A 21443-nucleotide genomic window follows, 5' to 3' on the forward strand; every position below is an offset into this window, starting at 1 on the left:
TTTTATTGTGTTAACCGGTTTTTGGCTTACAGTGCCATCTGCAGACATTTACTGACTATTGTTGCCAAAGAAGTTACAGTGTTTGTAAGCGGTATTGGAAAAGAAGTTGCATATCTAAATTGAAGCAGAAACGTACAGTAAATAACATCTTTGACAGTGAGGTACTAATGCTATGTAAAAAGTAAAAAGTTGTATAAAATAAATAAATAAATACAAATAGAGTAAACAGGAAAAAACCTTAACGCAAAACTGTAACAGCAAGCCTACATACCAGTTTACATTAATAAATAAAACCAATAAAATAAAACAAAATTAGTAGCCTTGAACTAGTGCTTTTAACTTTGCATTACTACCACACTCTTTAAGTCGTTATTTACTGTACCGGATCCCCCGTCAGAGGTTCGAGTCGTCCCTCGGGCATGTGTGTGTTGTCCTAGTGTAAGTTAATTTAAGTTAGATTTAGTAGTGTGAAAGACTAGGAAACGATGACTTCAGCAGTCTGGTCCCATAAGATCCCACCACAATTTCCAATTTTCATTTACTGTACGTTTCTGTTTCAATCTAGATTTGTAACTTCTTTTCCAATACCGTTTACAAACATTGTAACTTATTTGGCAACAATAGTTAGTAAATATGATGATAGTAATTTCTCTCGAAAGAACAGGTACCATTGATGACCGTGCAGCTTCTCTAGAATAAATGATAATTAATTGGCACCCTCTGCTGCCGACAGGTGTTGTTGATATACCTCGAACTCTTACGGGCGTCGTCACCTTGGTATGCGCGAGTAATGAATGGATGGGCAAATATCTTTTAGCAACATTACGTATGTAGATTATGGACAGTTGTGAATGTGGGTTTCACGGGAAGCGTGCACGGGATAAGTCCCTGCAGTAGCACTATTCATCTGTGTCCTCGGTGGCTCAGATGGATAGAACGTCTGCCATGTAAGCAGGAGATCAGGGTTCGAGTCCCGCTCGGGGCACACATTTTCAGCTGTCCCCATCGAGGTATATCAACAACACCTGTCGGCAGCTGAGGGTTTCAATTAATTATCAAATAGTCAGTATATGTATGAAGATGGCCCTGTAAGCCGAAAACTGGTCAACACAATAAAATTAATACTGTAGAACAAAAGCCAACTACCGATTATCATTTATTACAAGTTAATTCAATATTCTGTCTGCTGTGTTATCTTGTTTGCTAATCATTTCTGCTCCTGTCCGTCATTCTTGCGACGATAGTTGCCACATAACTCCGTAGGCCACCTCTCCTTACTGTTGTGTACGAAGTCGTAGACAACAATTCTCACTACTCACTTGTCTGTAACAGCCTGCTCAGATATTGTGGCTACACTCTCATCATTCGCCGGGGTGTTGTAACGTGCCAAAATTTACGCGGCGTTTGTCACCGGAAAACGAAACATCTGTCGCCCAACCTTATTCACCGATCAAGCATTAGGCGGTAACAACAAAAACATGAATTAAAGGTTCTTGTAATTTCTTTGAGACTCTTTGATGTAAATTATTGTACAAAATTGTTGTAGATGAAGGCAGAGAGAAAGATCCCGCGAGCTGTTTGTGTGGAGGGTATCCAGCTATGGTGTAACTTGTTGGTGGCAAAGAGTACAGGGGTTGTGCAAAAATGTGGGAATACCGCGAAAAATGGATGCCTGAGCATGAATGCTAATGTCAACCAAGCCTGCAGGTTGCGATGTCGCATTTGACAGCGAAAGACACCTGTGCAATGCTCTCGATACGTTGCAAGAGTGAGTCGTGGTAAGTACAGTGTTTTGTGTGTGCACTACGTCGCAGCTGAATAAATTCGTACGTGGGCTAATTGTTGGTTTTCGTACAGTCTTCCTTAACCAAAGGAGGCGAAATGCTTGGTGTTTCAAGAGGCGCCGCATGTAAGACCCATACGGCATACAGGGAAAGCAGAAAAACATCATCCGCTAAGTCACAACGTTTTGGAAAGTGTGCGTTGAGCGTTGGTGACAGACCTCTCTGAAGAGGACTGTGACGAAAAATGAGAGCACGACAGCTGCAAAAGTCACTGCAGAATTGAAAGTTGCACTCGCGAACCGTGTCAGGAACGATACAACACGAATGAATCTCAATAAGCAGGGAATTGCAGGATGGGCTGGAACTGCAAAAGCGCTCACCAATTATGCAAATGCCCATAGCAAGAAAATATGATGCCGAAGTCATAAAATCTGGACTTTGGAACAATGGAAGAAAGTCATTTGGTCTAATAGTTTCACATATCTTCCAACTTGTGGCAGAGTTTACTTCCCAAGAGTGAAACATAGCGTGGGTTCGGTGGTGATTTAGACAACTGTATCGTAGGAATCTACGGGCCCCTTGGTTGCCCTGCAACGCCGCGTTATTGCTCAGGATTGCGTGACCACTTTGGCTTATCAGTTTCGTTCCTTAGTACAACGTTTGTTCCCCAACGGTGATTCTGTGTTCCAGACGACAGGGCCCTCGTTAACACAGCTCACAGCTCGCATCGTCCCTGACTGATTTTGGGACCACGAGGATGTATTGTCACCTCTCCCCTCGCCAGCTCGGTCACCCGACTTCAGTAATATCGAGGCTTTGTGGTCTACTTTGGAGAGAAGAGTGCGTCATGCCTAGCTGTTTCCATCGTCGTTTGCTGAAATTGTCTGTGTTTTGCAGGAAGAATGATGTAAGATTCCCTTTAAAACCATACAGGAACTGTAGTTGTCCATTCCTAGAGGACTGGAAGCTCTTATGGGTGCGAACAGGTTTCCTATGAGGCATGTTACTGTTGATATTTTTATCCAAACCCTGTATACAACGAGCCACAGCCGACCGCTGAAACATGCTTTGACGGTCATCGGACACAATGAATTGTTTGCTAAAAAGCACATTTTTTATAACAATTTGAACGTAATTTTGTTGGTGTGTGTAGAATAATATTTGGAATGGTATAAGTTCCGATTAGTTACGGCGTGTAGTAGTGGTCCTGCGCAGAATCATTTCGAGTGAGAGTGGTTGCTGTTTCATCGTATGATGGATATTTTGAGTTGCTTTAACTAATAGTGTGACACACAAGATCAGATTTGTTGTTGCAGCAGGCACAATGTCATTGCTACCGGAAGGTTTGAGCCGTTAGCAAGGCATATTTACCCTTAACATAACGAGATTGTTTTAATGAATTCCAATTTTCATTCTGTTATTGAGCAGGACATCGTGCAGTGCTATTAGACACTTTATGGAAGCAGAATCGAATACCATACCACGTCTATAACAAACATTGGGAAATAGGGTTAGTTAGTCGCCAACGTCATGAAGAATATAATAATTCCAATTCCAAAGAAAGCAGGCGTTGACAGATGTGAAAATTACCGAACTATCAGTTTAATAAGCCACGGCTGATAATTACTAACTCGAATTCTTTACAGACGAATGGAAAAACTGGTAGAAGCCGACCTCGGGGAAGATCAGTTGGAATTCCGTAGAAATGTTGGAGCACATGAAGTAATACTGACCCTATGACTTATCTAAGAAAATAGATTAAGGAAAGGCAAACCTACGTTTTTAGCATTTGTAGACTTAGAGAAAGCTTTTGACAATGTTGACTGAAAAACTCTTTCAAATCCTGATGGTAGGGGGGGGGGGGGGGGTAAAATACAGGCAGCGAAAGGCTATTTACAATTTGTACAGAAACCAGATGGCAGTTATAAGAGTCGAGGGGCATGAAAGGGAAGCAGTAGTTGGGAAGGGAGTGAGACAGGGTTGTAGCCTATCCCCGATGTTAGTCAATCTGTATATTGAACAAGCACTAAAGGAAACGAAGGGAAAATTCGGAGTAGGAATTAAAATCCATGGAGAAGAAATAAAAACTTTGAGGTTGGCTGATGACAATGTAATTCCGTCAGAGACAGCTAAGGACCTGGAAGAGCAGCTGAACGAAATGGTCAGTGTCTTGAAAGGAGGATATAAGATGAACATCAACAAAAGCAAAAAGAGGATAATGGAATGTAGTCGAATTAAATCCGGTGATGCTGAGGGTATTAGAATAGGAAATGAGACGCTTGAAGTAGTAAATGAGTTTTGCTATCTGGGAGCAAAATAACTGATGATGGTCGAAGTAGAGAGGATATAAAATGTAGGCTGGCAATGACAAGGAAAGCGTTTCTGAAGAAGAGAAATTTGTTAACATCGAGAATAGATTTAAATGTCAGGAAGTCGTTTCTGAAAATATTTGTATGGAGTGCTGCCATGTATGGGCGTGAAACATGGACGATTAATAGTTTAGACAAGAAGAGAATAGAAGCTTTCGAAATGTGGTGCTACAGAAGAATGCTGGAGATTAGATGGGTAGATCACATAACTATTGAGTAGGTATTGAATAGAATTAGGGAGAAGAGAAATTTGTGGTACACCTTGACTAAAAGAAGAGATCGGTTGGTAGGACATGTTATGAGGCATCAAGGGATCACCAATTTAGTATTGGAGGGCAGTGCGGAGGGTAAAAATCGTAGAGGGGGACCAAGAGATGAATACACCAAGCAGATTCAGAAGGAAGTAGGTTGCAGTAGGTACTGGGAGATGAAGGAGCTTGCACAGGATAGAGTAGCTTGGTGAGCTGTATCAAACCAGTCTCAGGACTGAAGACCACAACAACAATAAGTCGCCAACGCCTGAAGTTGTACATATTTGCATTAATGTAGTACTGGTAGGGATCAAGCAGCGATGGCACATAATATTTTTAAGAGCAGAGGCTCAGTTATGTCTCATTACACTGGAGCCCGATTTCGGCATGTATACTTGATATTCTTTGAAAATAAAACTATTCGACTTTAAAGTGTTAAATAGCATAAATTGTGACCTTCTCATTCAGTATTAGTTAATGTATTAGTAAGCACTTATGGTCCTAGAGGAAACGGTAAAGTCAAATTAATATCAATAGAGTTCAAATATAAATTATTATTGTTGCATGATCAAAGCTTAAAGGAAGAGAGAAAAAAGTAGATAGAAATATGTCGGGTTTTTATGTACGGTAGATTATGGACAGGCGCTAATACTATTTGAATAACTCGCAGCCAGTTTCTTACTTAACTTTAATCTATAATGATAAAAATACGTAGAGGAAAGGAAACAGTTTCGAAAAGTACATAAGAAAAAAAAATTAAAGAATATAATTGCACGATCTGTGAACGATATCCATTTGCCGTTGACCATTCTCTGATGAATAGTATTTCGTAATTATCTACAGCTTTGCTACTATAATTGGCGAGTGATAAAAGACAGGTCAAATGATCATATTTCAAAAACTCTAAAACTTTGAGACAGAAGTTAATATTTAATTAAGATTTTGGCACAATATTTTATCGTTCGAAAGGGTAAGACATACATAATCGCTATTTAAGCATTTATATATGGACCAAAGCAGAGATTCTAGTTGTTTACGTTGTATTAAAATTTCAGTGCGCGATCTCTATGCGTCTATCCCTTGCGTACGTTTGCTTTATTCCAACTGCGAAAGAGCATAGTTAAGCCAAAGGGAGGTACGTCAATTTCCATTCTTGATCTTGTAGCCATTATAAACCAGCGACGTGATTGTAGTTACCGAATGGTAAGTTCCTCTGTTCAAAATGTTCAAATGCGTGTGAAATCTTATGGGACTTAACTGCTAAGGTCATCAGTCCCTAGGCTTACACACTACTTAGGTTAGCACACTGGACTCGCATTCGGGAGGACGACGGTTCAATCCCACGTCTGGCCATCCTGATTTAGGTTTTCCGTGATTTCCCTAAATCGCTATAGGCAAATGCCGGGATGGTTCCTTTGAAAGGGCACGGCCGACTTCCTTCCGCGTCCTTCCCTAATCCGATGAGACCGATGACCTCGCTGTTTGGTCTCTTCCCCCAAACAATCCAATCCAATCCTACACACTACTTAACCTAAATTACCCTAAGGACAAACACACAGACCCATGCCCGAGGGAAGACTCGAACCTCCGCTGGGACCAGCAGCACAATCCATGACTCCAGGGCCTGAGACCCCTCGGCTAATTCCGTGCGGCTAAGTTCCTTCGTCGCTCACTTTAGATTATCAGCATATAGGGCATTGGATGCTTATATGCTGTTTCGGGGGTCCATTACCAATTTGCACCACGGCAAACCAGCATCACAATACAATCTAGCTCTAACATTCGGGCGTCACACACGAAACATCTCCAAATCGGACAAATATATCCTGTTACTTTCGGCTTTTAACGATAACCAACTGATCATAAAATATCACCTCATTTAAATTCGTAAGCGTCCAGGGCCGGTGTCGCTCCGGATAAAATGTTTCTGGGGACTGGGTAGTGTCATTGTAAACTATTAAGAAACTAGATTTCCAACGTTTTAACCGACTTGCTGAGGTCCTCTTCAGGGCTGTTCACTGTTCGCAGCGAACTGCCCTCAAGAGGACCGCAGCAAGTCGGTCGAAACGTCGGAAATTTAGTTGTTTTGGTAGTTCACAATGGCTCAGTCTAGTTCCCAAAATTATTTTATCCAAAATCACCCGATCTGGTTCGACTACACTTTGCCTTGCATGTTTTACTGTGAATTGCGTCTTATTATTGGTAGTTTGACAGGAGCTGCTTGTTGGTAGTACTTTATTTTACCGGACTAGTGTCGGGCGTTGCCAATTATCTACGGAATTGTTCTATAAAAGAGACACATGTTTCCTACAGTACGTTACTTACGGTGTATGTAGTAGTGTGTTAGGAGTATGAGAGTTTTCAGTGTATTTTAATGTGACCTGTCTTGTGTGTAATGATCTCTAGCATATGTCAGTCAAAATGTTTTGTAATATTCATGTTATAATAAGGTTACATAAGTTATACTTTCTATAGGTAATCTGCATAAGGAATTTTTTACCAAAATGTACGCAGTTACCATTGGCAATTGCTGTGCGTGTAAATATTATTTTTAATATACATCATACACTATATTGTACACATAAAGCTACTTCTTATTTGTATTCTCTCTGTTAGCTGAACTAAAAAATGTGTTCCCATTTTGTTGTCATTAAGGACCACTACCGAAATTTTCGACAATCTTTTTTAAGCCCGGTCTGTTCGTTTAAAATAATGTCAGGGTATTTAGTTATATATGTTGAAGTTTCTGCTTCTTCCAAAATATTTAGTAAGCTGCCTTTATCAGGAATCTGTAGCACAGAGTATCATTGTTCATGTCACAGACTGTGTGGTTTTGTTCTCTGAAGTGTCCATAAACGAAGACATTTTCATGTCAGATAGGTTCAGATGTTTTTAACTCTTGTTGTGAAATTTCTTCCAGTTTGTTCCATGTAAGTTGTCTCACGATTATGACATTTTAGCTTATAAACACCTGAACGTGAGAATTTACAGGATTGATCTATGTTACGACAAATTTGCGGTCGCAATGTGTTGTGTGTACTGGAGCCTATTTTTGGGTTGCTTTTTCAAATGCAAGTCTGATTTAGCAGAAATTTTTTTTCCAGTATAATATCACAGTGAACTGTTTGTTTTTGCTATAATTTGTCCTTTTAAGGTAATGTAGTCTCTTGTTTTCACGTGTGTCTAGTTTTCTGGTACAAGCTCTGACAACTATGAAAATTTTCATTGGTCGCTTAAGTCTGGATGTATACATCGTAGATTTCAGACTTTAAGGTCTATGGAACCATAATGTTCAATCTGATACATTAATTTATTTGAAGAACAGGAAAAGAAATAGACATCTTCGACTCACTATGGAATAGCCTACATAAAAATATTATGTTAAAACTCGAACATAAATATTACAGTAGATCTTTCTAGATCTTGAAATCACAAGGAATGGACCAATGCATGGACTGAATATCTACCGTAGACAGACAACTACAGACTGTGTAATACACAATAGCTCTTGTCATTCAAAAGCACACAAAGAAGCATACTCTCGAACCTATGCAAAGAGCCCAACAAGTATCCATTGACTAAAGAAAACATAGCATCTGTATTAAAAACTCTAAGAAGAACAGTAAAAAATGATTTCAACTCTCCCATTGTTGACAAAATTTGTAACAGAAAACTACACACACATAAAAATAAAACAAAATACAACATTACGTTAAAAGGACGAATTATAGCAAACGTACACAGCTCACCGTTACAATAGACTGGGGAAAAATTCCACATAAAATCAAACTTGCACATCAGAAAAGCAACCTAAAAATAGGCTTCAGATCACTGAACACATTGATATCACAAATTTGTCGTAACATAGAACAGTCCTGTTATTTTGCACGTTCAGGTGTTTCTAAGTTAAAATGCGATGTCTGTTAGAAAATTTCCGTGGGACAAAATTGAGGAAATTTCAAAGCACTACTTATAAAACCATGTGAACCTAGCTGGTATTCTTTTCAAGCACTAAACATCCTGTTCAACTGATCCCAAAGTTCTTTTCAGTCCCGTACGGAACTGCAATGCTATCGATACACTTTAAAGTTATTAATTATTTTTCTATGGGCACTAAATTCCTTTCTAAATGTCTCTTTAATTGGTTTTAGTACTTGATCGTGGCACAGGCTGAATAACCTGGGGATGCTTTACAACCCTGTCCCAGTTCCTTCGGTATCACAGTTTTATTTTAAATTTCTGTATTTCCGAAGAGGCTGATGTCTATTCTTAGAAACATCCCTGTCTCAGTCCCTTCGGTATAACAACTTTCTTTTGAATTCTTGTTCTTCCCGAGAATCTGTTGACTAATCTTAAAAACGTGTACAGTACAATTTTCGAGAAAGTCGCCTAAGTTTCGTACTCACAGACTAAGACTGTAAGATTTAACCGCACTTTACTCCTTTCCTTCGAGCCTACGGAAATCCCCAAAGACAGTGCTTGTGGCGTTGGCGCTCAGAGGGACTCCGACAAAGGCGGAGAGAGAGAGAGAGAGAGAGAGAGAGAGAGAGAGAGAGAGAGGGGGGGGGGAGGGAGAGAGAGGGGGAGAGAGAGGAAGAAGAGAGCGTTGTCGTAGCTGCGAGACGATTTTCGGAACAAAGAGGCCGAATCCGAGAACTCGAAGCATCTGCAGCACTGCCTAATGACGGCTATCACGACGGGGCGGCATCCGCGCTGCAGTATTAATACCTCGGGATCGGGGCGGGCGTAAGCGGTGAGGAGGGGGGACGATTTAATTAAAAGGAAAAGGGCCGGATAAAGAGCGCAAAAACCGACACCGCTTCAAAGGCGAATAAAGCGCGCATCTCTCGCCGGATTCCGCCATTGTGCTACGCTGCAGAGGAAGCCGTTTAGGCGACGCGGTGGACGCTTCCCTCCGCTTTTAAATCACCTCCACCTCCCCCTCCAAACGGCCCAGGGTGATGCGCGACGCAAATGGGATACCGCGGTGGGATCGCTGCCGTTCTCGACTGGTATTTTTCAATTAATTGGCCACTTAGAATTCTCGCGTTGGAAGCCGCGTTTGTAACTGCTACTTTACGATTTCATAAAAACTCAGACCTTTACTCGCAAAATGTTTTACACTGGACTGCTACGGTTATTCGTCACTATTAGAAAGAGAGGAAAGAAAGGTATTTATGCTTTCCTCATTTATTCACAGCTTCAGCGTAGCAGAATTAGGACGGCCAAAGTGGCCGAGCGGTTCTAGGCGCTACAATCTGGAAATGCGCGACCACTACGTCACAGGTTCGCGAATCCTGACTCATGGATGTGTGTGATGTATTTAGGTTAGTTAGGTTTAAGTAGTTCCAAGTTCTAGGGGACTGATGACCTCAGAAGTTAAGTCTCGTAGTGCTCAGAGCCATTTGAACCATTTTTAGCAGAATTAGCAGTCAATCTCTGGCAGTTATAGAGCAAATTAAGGATGAAATAAACAAAATACTGCTTAGGATAATCAAAACAGACACTGAAGGCTGAACTTCCTGAATGTTCACCTCCTACGACTGCGATAAAGAATACAGAGGACGAAAGGGTCGTAACTTTACGATACGTTTCAAAGAACATACAATGGGTGTTACATGTAGCAAATATTTGTTTCGTCAAAATTTGGAACAGAGTAAATATTCAGAAGGGTCAATCAATGACGTAACGCCTCTAAATGGTTTTTACTAGATGCACTCGAAGAGAAGAAGGTGATTTATAGTTCGACATAAAAATCAGTCACAAGTCAGTTGAACGAACAACTCAGTTTCAACGAGAAATATTTTTATGGTATTTTAGAAGACCTGTTATAAAGCTATGCTGCTCCTCTGTTTTTCAAGATTTTAATGTTATATATTTTTAAGATTTTAAAGTTTTACATATTTTAACTTATCAGCTCCTCACTGTCTTTCTTTCATTTTTTTTTATTTTTTGGAAATTTCGCGATATTTAGCGACATTGTTAGCGCTTTCACACTCATTTGTTGCAATATAGAATTTGCTTTACATCATTATAGTTTTGCTCAGAGGATTCTCTCATTTAGTACAAATTAAATAATAATGCTGGCAACGGCCTTGCCGCACTGGTTCACCGGTTCCCGTCAGGTCACAGAAGTTAAGCGCTGTCGGGTTTGGCTAGCATTTAGATTGGTCACCGTCTGGGTCTGCCAGATGCTGCTAGCATGCGGGGTCCACTCAGCCCTTGTGAGGCCAATTGATGAGCTACTTGACTGACAACTAGCGACAACGGTCACGAAAACTGACAACAGCCGGGAGAGCAATATGCTGACCACATGCCCCTTCGTATCTGAGTGTGGTGATATCTAAGGGCTAAGGAAGACACAGCGGCTGGTCGGTACCGTTGGGCCTTCAAGGCCTGTTCGGACGATGTTTGTTTTATAAATAATAATAATGTTACTCTTCTTCATTACATGTTGTATTTATTCATAATTTTGTGAGCTAGCGTCACTTATAAATTATTACCCTGCTCAATGTGTATTTTCTTAACTAAAACAGAATTTTCAATAAGTTTCGATTTTCAGATATATTATTTTTTCGTTTGTATATGAATTCGCTGTTCTCGTCTATGTAAATGTTTCATAATATGTGACAGGAATATGACGATGCATACGTCGTTTTATTGGGTGGAAAAGGGACGCATGTTTACATCTTGGCGACAGGCTCGATTAGTTTTATGTACTAGCGGGTAAAATAGGGTAAAGCGGATCACAGGGGTACAGTGGTTCAAAGACACAATGCACGGAATCAGTGCCATCTGAGTAACGGGAGAAACAAACACAAAAACTGAGATGTATTTCCAAAGCTGTGACCACTATGTTTCTTACCTGTATCACGAGAAACGAAAATCGGGCAACCAATTATTATCAACAGTGCCTTTAAATCTTTGTCATTTCATTTCAACGTAAACAAACTGTTGCAGTGCCCACAGGTGAGAAACTACACCTATTTTTCAGCTGAATTATATCAAAGATATACAGTAGGCCTATGTGCAATCTACGTAAAATTCACTTTTTAGAGAACTTTTACTTTTCGTTATTGTGCCAAATATGACTTTTTTGTAAAATGCGGGGATAAAGGAAGTCATACCCCGAAAATATATAAAGAAGCTTGGAGCAGAGAAAAAAGACATTATAATTAAGTTTAAATACGCGGAGCAGTGAAAAAAGTAAACAGAAAGTAATGACTTTGGGAAAAGTTTCTGAAATTCATTATATCAAAGGCTACTACATCCTGGCTTCCTTAAACAACGAGAAAAGAGATAGATGTCATATAGGAAAGACTTAGAAGGCAGGTAAAGAACTGCTTTGAACAGTTTTTTAAGAAAAAGTGATGGCAAGAAACAGACACATTTTGTGAGTCGTGATGTAGCTGAAATTCAAAGTTTATATATCAAACGGCATTTGTAAGATAAGGGGAAATATTTGAGAAGGGGCAGGTATGATGTTGCAGAGATTAATGTGAACATTGTGGAGTAATAGAATTGCCATATGTGATTTTGTGCCGGCCGCGGTGGCCATGCGGTTCTGGCGCTTCAGTCTGGAACCGCGGACTGCTACGGTCGCAGGTTCGAATCCTGCCTCGGGCATGGGTGTGTGTGATGTCCTTAGGTTGGTTAGGTTTAAGTAGTTCTGAGTTTTAGGGAACTTATGACCTAAGATGTTGAGTCACATAGTGCTCAGAGCCATTTGAACCACTTGATTTTGTAACATTATTATGTTGTTGGATCGCTGTTCAAGTTTTTGAAAACGATATTTTCTAATGTAATTTTAAAGTTGAACGTATTTTTTATTTAAAGCTATGCCATAGTTTCTTTTAAAATTTCTTAACAATGATCCACTTTAGACCTTGAGTGGAATAAAGTAGTTTAAATACGAAAATCCGCTTTACACTAAGTAATGAATTAAAGCTTCTTATACCCTTAAAATTTGTATGCTGGCAACTGTGTCCTGTAAAAGTACAATGTTTGTGACATGTGGAAGACCATAAATGTAAAATAATAGCTATTTCTTGTAGATGATCGTTAATAAAGTCTTAATTTCTTGAAAAAAGAAAAAAAACTTAAAATTTTCATCCACTTTATCCCAGTTTACGGACACAAATCGGATACTACTTCTGATCCTAGCCTTTTTCACGCTTTCTTTTTTCGTTTTCCCTTTTAAATTATTGTAAATGTTGTTTAGATGCATTTTTACGGCTTTAAATTCGTATTGCGCGTAATTTCATGTTAGACATACGATAGTTATGGGGTTTTAATTCTCAACGGTTTCTTCGTTGATCGCGTGCAGAACGATGGATGGAGCTTCTCCTTTATAACGCGTAGCATTCGCGTGTGACACAGCTGGTGACGACAGGTGCCTCCTGGCCAGGGTTGCCATCCGTCACCGTTACGGACCTTCGTGTACCAACATCCCGAAAAGACTCATTTTGATCCAGATTTTGCAGAATACTGTTACGAGCTTGTCTCAAGTAATGAAGTAACACCGTCTGTTAGCGGAACGTGTAAAAGCAGCCCTCGTCAGTTTTATTTCTGTCAACAAGTTTATGTTGTCAATGTCGTCTCACAGATGCATGTTGCATATCCTGTATCGGTGACGCAACAACCTTTAGAACCTAGAGCCATCATTCGAGAAAATACCAGAGTACGGGGCTGGAACTGCAGTGAAGCGGCACTCTAAGGTCGCGTCCTGCCATATAGCTGCATCTTTACCTCGTAAGAAAAGCCAATAAGGAAACGGCGACGAGGCACAAGTTGCTGAACACCTAGCCGAGAAGCCTAATTACATTAGACGCTCGACCATAACATTACTTGCTTTGTAATGTTTTCCGACGCCCTTAGTAGAAAATTTAATTTCGGGTGTCAACCCGACTTGATGATTCCATTTTTCAGCTACTACAGTGAGGAAAATACACTGAAGCGCCAAAGAAACTGGTACAGGCATGGGTATTCAAATACAGAGATATGTAAACAGGCAGAATACGGCTATGCGGTCAGCAACACCTATATAAGACAACAAGTGACTGGCACAATTGTTAGATCGGTTACTGCTGCTACAGTGGCAGGTTGTTGTTGTTGTTGTTGTGGTCTTCAGTCCTGAGACTGGTTTGATGCAGCTCTCCATGCTACTCTATCCTGTGCAAGCTTCTTCATCTCCCAGCCTACATCCTTCTGAATCTGCTTAGTGTATTCATCTCTTGGTCTCCCTCTACTATTTTTACCCTCCACGCTGGCCTCCAATACTAAATTGGTGATCCCTTGATGCCTCAGAACACGTCCTACCAACCGATCCCTTCTTCTGGTCAAGTTGTGCCACAAACTTCTCTTCTCCCCAATCCTATTCAGTAGTTCCTCATTAGTTATGTGATCTACCCATCTAATCTTCAGCATTCTTCTGTAGCACCACATTTCGAAAGCTTCTATTCTCTTCTTGTCCAAACTATGTATCGTCCATGTTTCACTTCCATACATGGCTACACTCCATACAAATACTTTCAGAAACGACTTCCTGACACTTAAATCTATACTCGATGTTAACAAATTTCTCTTCTTCAGAAACGCTTTCCTTGCCATTGCCAGTCTACATTTTATATCCTCTCTACTTCGACCATCATCAGTGGCAGGTTATCAAGATTTAAATGACGTTGAACGTGGTGTTACAGACGGCGCACGAGCGACGGGACACAACGTCTTCGAAATAGCAATGAGCGAAGTACGGCCATTTCACCAGTGTACCGCGAATATAAGGAATCTAGTAAAATATCAAATCTCCGACATCGCTGCGGCCGGAAAAAGATCCTGCAAGAACGGGACCAACGAAGACTGAAGAGAATCGTTCAACGTGAAAGAAGTGCAACCCTTCGGCAAATTGATGTAGATTTCAATGCTGGGCCACCAACAAGTGTCAGGGTGCGAACAATTCAACGAAACATCAGCGATATGGGCTTTCGAAGCCGAAGGCCCACTCGTATAATTTTGATGACTGCACGACACAAAGCCTTATGCCTCTCCTGGGGCCGTGAACACCGACATTGGACTGTTGATGACTGGAAACATGTTGCCGTGTCGGACGAGTCTCGTTTCAAATTGTATCGAGTGGATGGACGTTTATGGATATGCGGACAACCTCATGAATCCATGGACCCTGCATGTCAGCAGGGGATTGTTCAAGCTGGTGGAGGCTCTGTAACTGTGTGAGGCGTGTGCAGTTGGAGTGATATGCGACCCCAGATACGTCTAGATACGACTCTGACAGGTGACACATACGTGAGTATATTGTCTGATCACCAGCATCCATTCATGTCCAATGTGCATTCCGTCGGACTTGGGCAATTCCAGCAGGACAATGCGACACCCGACAAGTCCAGAATTGCTACATATTAGCTCCAGGAACACTTTTCTGAGTTTAAACACTTCCGCTGGCCACCAAACTCACTAGACATGAACATTATTGGGCATATGTTGGATGCCTTAAAACATGCTGATCAGAAGAGATCTCCACCCCCTCGTACTCTTACGGATTTATGGACAGCCCTACAGGATTCACGTGTCAGTTCCCTCCAGTACTACTTCAGACATTAGTCGAGTCCATGCCACGTCATGCTGCGGTACTTCTGCGTGTTCGTCGGCTCTGCAACGATATTAGGCAGCCATACCAGTTTCTTTGGCTTTTCACTGCATGTAAGCAGTACCACGGGGAAGAACCGGCAGTTACCATTTGAATAGCAAATTGATAAGACAATTCTTTCTAAACGTAATACGAACAACGAGAGCAAGTTAGTAATGTTTGAAGTGTTTACTATGGGTATTATGACTTGCATGGAGTTTTATAAATACGAAAAAGCGAAGAAAGACGTATTGAAAAAAGCGAAATCTTTCGAAAAATATAGTTTACCAACTGCTACTAGCGCAACAAGTTCCATATAATTACGTTGTATGTAAAAAGTAATTACATGAAACAAATTTTTTACTTCATTTCTACATCACCACCTCAGAAGGTCCCGACGAGTTTCCCGCTAGATATGGCAACCCTACGTCCGGCGTATGCTACAGTTCTGCTCATCATCTACGAGTGTGACCAGTGAGTGTAATAAATTTGCATTCTACATGATCGCAAATGTTGTTTCATTTAATTACTGGTGACTGATTTAAGTCTTAGGAGAACATATTCAGACAAGTGTTAGGGATGTCAGGAACTACTCCAATATACGTACACCTTGTACATCAGTCCCTCTACAACAAAGTTTTTTAACTTGCGATCACGACTGATTATTTTCATTTAGGTACCGAAGACTTTTACGTGATAAGCTTCGCTGTATGCTGTACCAGGACTAATCACTGGATCACTGTCTGATGTGGGCAATGTCCTTTCTGTTTCAACATCAGAGCACTGATATACTCAAAGCTTCAACTTACAGACAACTTCCCCTCTTTCCGCCCAGACTTGGAGTTACTATCAACGTGGAGTATATTCGACATGCAGCAGGAAAGTTAATTCTCGGCAACAACGGTGAGGCTGTGGATGAGCAAACTCCCCACTGTTACCTTCCTCTCGGTGGTGCTAATTTCACAGCGCCATAGTGCTGAGTTTGGGAGGAAAGTGGAGGAGTCTGCCATTATTTGAGACTTTGACGCTTATTTAGATGGTGTACTTGATAGCTCACAGGCCGGTTCCAGGACACAATTTCAAGTTGTCACATGCGTTCTACCCAATGTTTACTCCACACAGAGCCGGCCGGGTTGGCCGAGCGGTTCTAGGCGCTACAGTCTGGAACCGCGCGACCGCAACGGTCGCAGGTTCGAATCCTGCTTTGGGCATGGATGTGTGTGATGTCCTTAGGTTAGTTAGGTTTAAGTAGTTCTAAGTTCTAGGGGACTGATGACCTCACATGTTAAGTCCCATAGTGCTTAGAGCCATTTCTGAACTCCACACAGAATAAGACAAATTCTCGTGTAGAAACAGAATGCTCGTTGCAAACAGAAATCAGTTCGCCGTTCTCAGTCATCAACAGAAGCGAATGGAGCTCTGGGTGTACCTCAGGGATAGTTACTATTCACGGTATACGAGGATGTGTGATTCAGGTAAATGGCCGGGTAGATGGCATCTGAATCTGTGTGTTGTTTGTAGACGCCGTAGCTGGGTACGGGATGATTATGTCAATAGAAAAGTGTTAAGTGATATAAGATGCGTAAATAAACGATGATCCCCAAATAAATTTCGTTTAACTATCTCATATAGATCCCTGAAGTCCATTATACCGTTTGCAATGTGTAAGCTTCCATGGGATCATGTATTTTAATTAAAACTGTGTACAACGGATTAAATTAAATGTAAGAGGTTGGCCCTGATAAAACATGAGTTATGAATCAACCACATAGCAATATGTAATTAATTACAGGGACATCATCTGCCTACGAAATGAAATAGGATTCCAAACAAAATTAATTTATTACAATAGTCTGCCCTTTAAATACTTGAATACGACTTTGATTACAAGCTCGCAGTGAAATTCATGACCGTGAACAACACAGAATGAATAATCGCTTAGCGTGAAATGTGCAAGGCCTTGGCAAAGAACCGAAGATACGGGATAGCTGTTATGTGGTCATCTAAAAATTGTGAAAGTACAAATTAGCTATGAATGCTCACTGATTGCGCGATTACGAAGAAAGAATGGTTAACTAAAACGTGCGTACTACGTTAATGGTTGAGTAGTGAATGAGTCCTTAGAATTTCGAAGAATTTACAAGGTTGGCGACAGATTCTCGTTTCTATCATCGTACCTAAAAATAATCGCTTGCAAATAATTAATAAGGGCAATATCTTGGAATTTCAAGCCGCAATGGAAGGAATCTTCAGCTTCGCAAAGCGCCGCTATCAAAGATGACAATAGTGCGTCGCATACGTGATATGGCAGACGGCTTCAACAGTCAGTTAGCAAATCTTTGAAAAGAGTTTGCTAGAGCGCAGCTAGCCATTTTTATCAGAGGCGTAAACAGTGAACTTGAGAAGAGCTCGATTTCTTAGGAGTAATGAGGAAGATTCTTAGCAGCTTTGAAGAAAGCGTAGGAAATTTATTAGGTTCTGTTTCGAGAGGCGGAGTGTGAACCGTGTTAAAAATAAATCAATACTCGTAGCGCAAATGAACGAAAGAATGAAAAAAATTCTAGTAGCCATTGAAATCAGAGGTGATCTCTGCAAGAGTCATCATGTGCAAAGAACGTCACTTTGAAAAATGTAATGAGTGTTATTCGTACAGCTGACGATACACGAGAGCATGGACTTCAACAGCGCCAGTTAGAGAATTTCTTTAAAGATAACGACAGCTAGCAAAGAAGTCCACGTTATTACAGTAGGGTGCACTGGCTTAATCGGAGTTCGTTATTAAATCGATTATTTTTTGTCGTTTAGACGAGGGAGGTATGTTTATGAAAATTAGTAACGTGTGTATTTCTGAAATGAAACAACCTCCATCGAATAGTGATTTTCCATTCCTTAACGATACAACCAGCCTTCGAACGGCTTGAATATCTTAGGTTTAAGATCTGCTGATAATGCATTTCATCAGCCGTATAAAACCATTCGAACTGAAATTGTCACTTTGGGCAGACCCGAATAGAGAATAGAGTTCATTTTCCAAAGCTGTGTTCACGGAAGGACTTCGTTATTAACAAATTTTGGACGTTATCCACCTATTCTACTTAATCTTAAGGAAAATTTCCATTTTGACCGAAGTACAAAATGACTTGCATCAGAATGTTCAAATGTTTGTGAATTCCTAAGGGACCAAACTGCTGAGGTCATTGGCACCTAGACTTACACACTACTTAAATTAACTTACGCTAAGGACAACACACACACCCATGACCGAGGGAGGACTCGAACCTCCGGCGGGAGGTTCAAATGGCCCTAAGCGTTATGGGATTTAATATCTGAGGTGATCAGTCCCCTGGACTTAAACCGGACTTAAACCTAACAAAGGACATCACACACGCCCATGTCCGAGGCAGGATTCAAACCTGCGACCGTAGCAGCAGTGCGCTTCCGGACTGTAGCGTCTACAACCGCTCGGTCACAGCGGGGAGCCCGGCGGGAGGGACTGCGCGATTCGTGACATGGTGCCTCTAACCGCACGGCCAATCCGCGCGGCGACCTGCATCCGTTTTTCTCTCCATATTCAATGTACAGGGATTAAATTTGCTTTGTTCTGCAACTCGACGTAACTTACTTTTAGTGCAGCAGGGAATGGAAGGAAAAATTCAATAACAAGAGAAACATTTCAGATTTATACAAGCATTTTCGTCAGGATCGATTTCCTCGGTTATGCAAGATGCTTGCTGGAAGAGGGGAGGGGGGGGGGGAGATAAGCGGTTAACGTCCCTTAGACAACGACGTTATTAGAGACGGAGTACAAGCTGGAATTAGGGAACGGTAGGGAAGGAAACCAGCCGTGCATTTTCACAGGAGCCATCCCGGTAGCCGGATCCGGGATTGAGCAGTCGCACGCCTGGACGCGAGGCCAATGTGCTAACCACTGAGGTTCCTCGCTCGATAAGGCGGCTACAGATGCAGTACGAATGTAGCATTCCACGTACGTATGTGAACAACTACTTTCAACGATGAGAAACGATAACAAACGTTTGAGAAACTCATCTTCAGGCTGAAAACTGAACTGCACGCCACATATACAATACGCACCAACGCTCATGCAAATGGAAATAGAGCAAGAAGCTCGAGAATACGAAAGTTGATTAAAAATCTTTTCATGTGTAATGACTGATTAAGAAATGTGAGAAATATGTACCTATTTACACTACTGGCCATTAAAATTGCTAAACCACGAAGATGACGTGCTACAGACACCAAAATTTAACCGACAGTAACAAGATGCTGTGATATGCAAATAATTAGCTTTTCAGAGCATTCACACAAGGTTGGCACCGGTGGCGACATCTACAACGTGCTGACATAAGGAAAGTTTCCAACCGATTTCTCATAAACAAACAGCAGTTGACCGGCGTTGCCTGGTGAAACGTTGTTGTGATGCCTCGTGTAAGGAGGAGAAATGCTTACCATCACGTTTCCGACTTTGATAACGGTCGGATTGTAGCCTATCGCGATTGCGATTTATCCTATCGCGACATTGCTTCTCGCTTTGGTCGAGATCCAATGACTGTTAGCAGAATATGGAATCGGTGGCTTCAGGAGGGTAATACGGAACACCGTGCTGGATCCCGATGGCCTCGTATCACTAGCAGTCGAGATGACAGGCATCTTATCCGCAAGGCTGTAACGGATCGTGCAGCCACGTCTCGATCCCTGAGTCAACAGATGGGGACGTTTGCAAGATAACAACCATCTGCACGAACAGTTCGACGACGTTTGCAGCAGCATGGACTATCAGCTCGAAGACCAAGGCTGCGGTTACCCTTGACTCTGCGTCACAGACAGGAACGCCTGCGATGGTGTTCTCAGCGACGAACCTGGGTGCACGAATGGCAAAACTTCATTTTTTCGGATGAATATAGGTTCTGTTTACAGCATCATGATGGTCGCATCCGTGTTTGTCGATATCGCGTGAACGCACGTTGGAAGCGTGTATTCGTTATCGCCATACCGGCGTTATCACCCGGCGTGACAGTATGGGGTGCCATTGGTTACACGTCTCGGTCACCTCTTGTTCGCATTGACGGCTCTTTGAACAGTGGACGTTACATTTCAGATGTGTTACGACCCGTGGCTCTACCTTTCATCAGATCCCTGCATAACCCTACATTTCAGCAGGATAATGCACGACCGCATGTTGCAGGTCCTGTACGGGCGTTTCTGGATACAGAAAAAGTTCGACTGCTGCCCTGGCCAGCACATTCTCCACATCTCTCACCAACTGAAAACGTCTGGTCAATGGTGGCCGAGCAACTGGCTCGTCACAATACGCCAGTTACTACTCTTGATGAACTGTGGTATCGTGTTCAAGCTGCATGGGCTGCTGTACCTGTACACGTCATCCAAGCTCTGTTTGACTCAATCCCCAGGCGTATCAAGGCCGTTATTACGGCCAGAGGTAGTTGTTCTGGGTACTGATTTCTCAGGACCTATGCACCCAAATTACGTGAAAATGTGATCACATGTCAGTTCTAGCATAATATATTTGTCCAATGAATATCCGTTTATCATCTGCATTTCTTCTTGGTATAGCAATTTTAATGGCCAGTAACGTAATAATGAAATAATGTGGCAGCATTACTTCTGTAGCTTACTTGTTTCATTTATAGGAATGAAACATAATATACAGTGACTTACACACTTCTTGTTGTAAAAATAACAAAATCAATTAGAATGAGAAACAGGCGATGTCTACTATTTCTGTGTGAGAGGGGTACAGTTCAGTGCTCATTGGTCGCAGGTCTGCAATCAGCAGCCGGCCGCGGTGGCCGAGGGGTTCTAGCCGCTTCAGTTCGGAACCGCGCGACTGCTACGGTCGCAGGTTCGAATTCTGCCTCGGGCATGGATGTGTGTGATGTCCTTAGGTTAGTCAGGTTTAAGTGGTTCTAAGTTCTAGGAGACTGATGACCTAAGATGTTAAGTCTCATAGTGCTCGGAGTTTTGAACCATTTGAATACGCAATCAGCACGCACTCGCCGAACATGTTGGCTGTGCAACCCTAGCCTACATGACGTCTCACATCCATTAATGCGTGATTTATGGTTCATAACGGCTGTCTTCTAGAAATTAACATTTAAAAAGAAGATCAGTCAAATGAGAAATGCACTCATCAAAAAAAGTGTTGCATCACTTCGATTCCGAGAGTTCCGGATCCTGTACTGAAAATTGGAATAGAGATCAACATAAACATCATTTCCGCCGTTTCTATTACTCATGAAAACCACACATTACGTGTTGTACCACTACACAGAGAGACCTCCAAAGGTTGTGGTCCAGATTGCTGTAAACACCGGTACCTCTAATACCCAGTAGAGCGTCCTCTTACATTGATGCATGC

General features: G+C 41.6%; 1 protein-coding gene across 1 annotated transcript in view; it reads right to left on the bottom strand.

Annotated features, from left to right (window-relative positions):
* LOC124606012 overlaps positions 1-21443 on the bottom strand; it is a 532599-nt gene that overhangs the window by 303204 nt on the left and 207952 nt on the right. The window contains exon 7 of the mRNA XM_047137975.1: positions 5749-5759. Within this exon, the coding sequence (XP_046993931.1) occupies positions 5749-5759 (11 nt within the window). The remainder of the gene's footprint in view (positions 1-5748; positions 5760-21443) is intronic.

Source organism: Schistocerca americana, chromosome 3 (genome assembly GCF_021461395.2).
Source record: "Schistocerca americana isolate TAMUIC-IGC-003095 chromosome 3, iqSchAmer2.1, whole genome shotgun sequence".
Taxonomy (NCBI): Eukaryota; Metazoa; Arthropoda; class Insecta; order Orthoptera; family Acrididae; genus Schistocerca; species Schistocerca americana.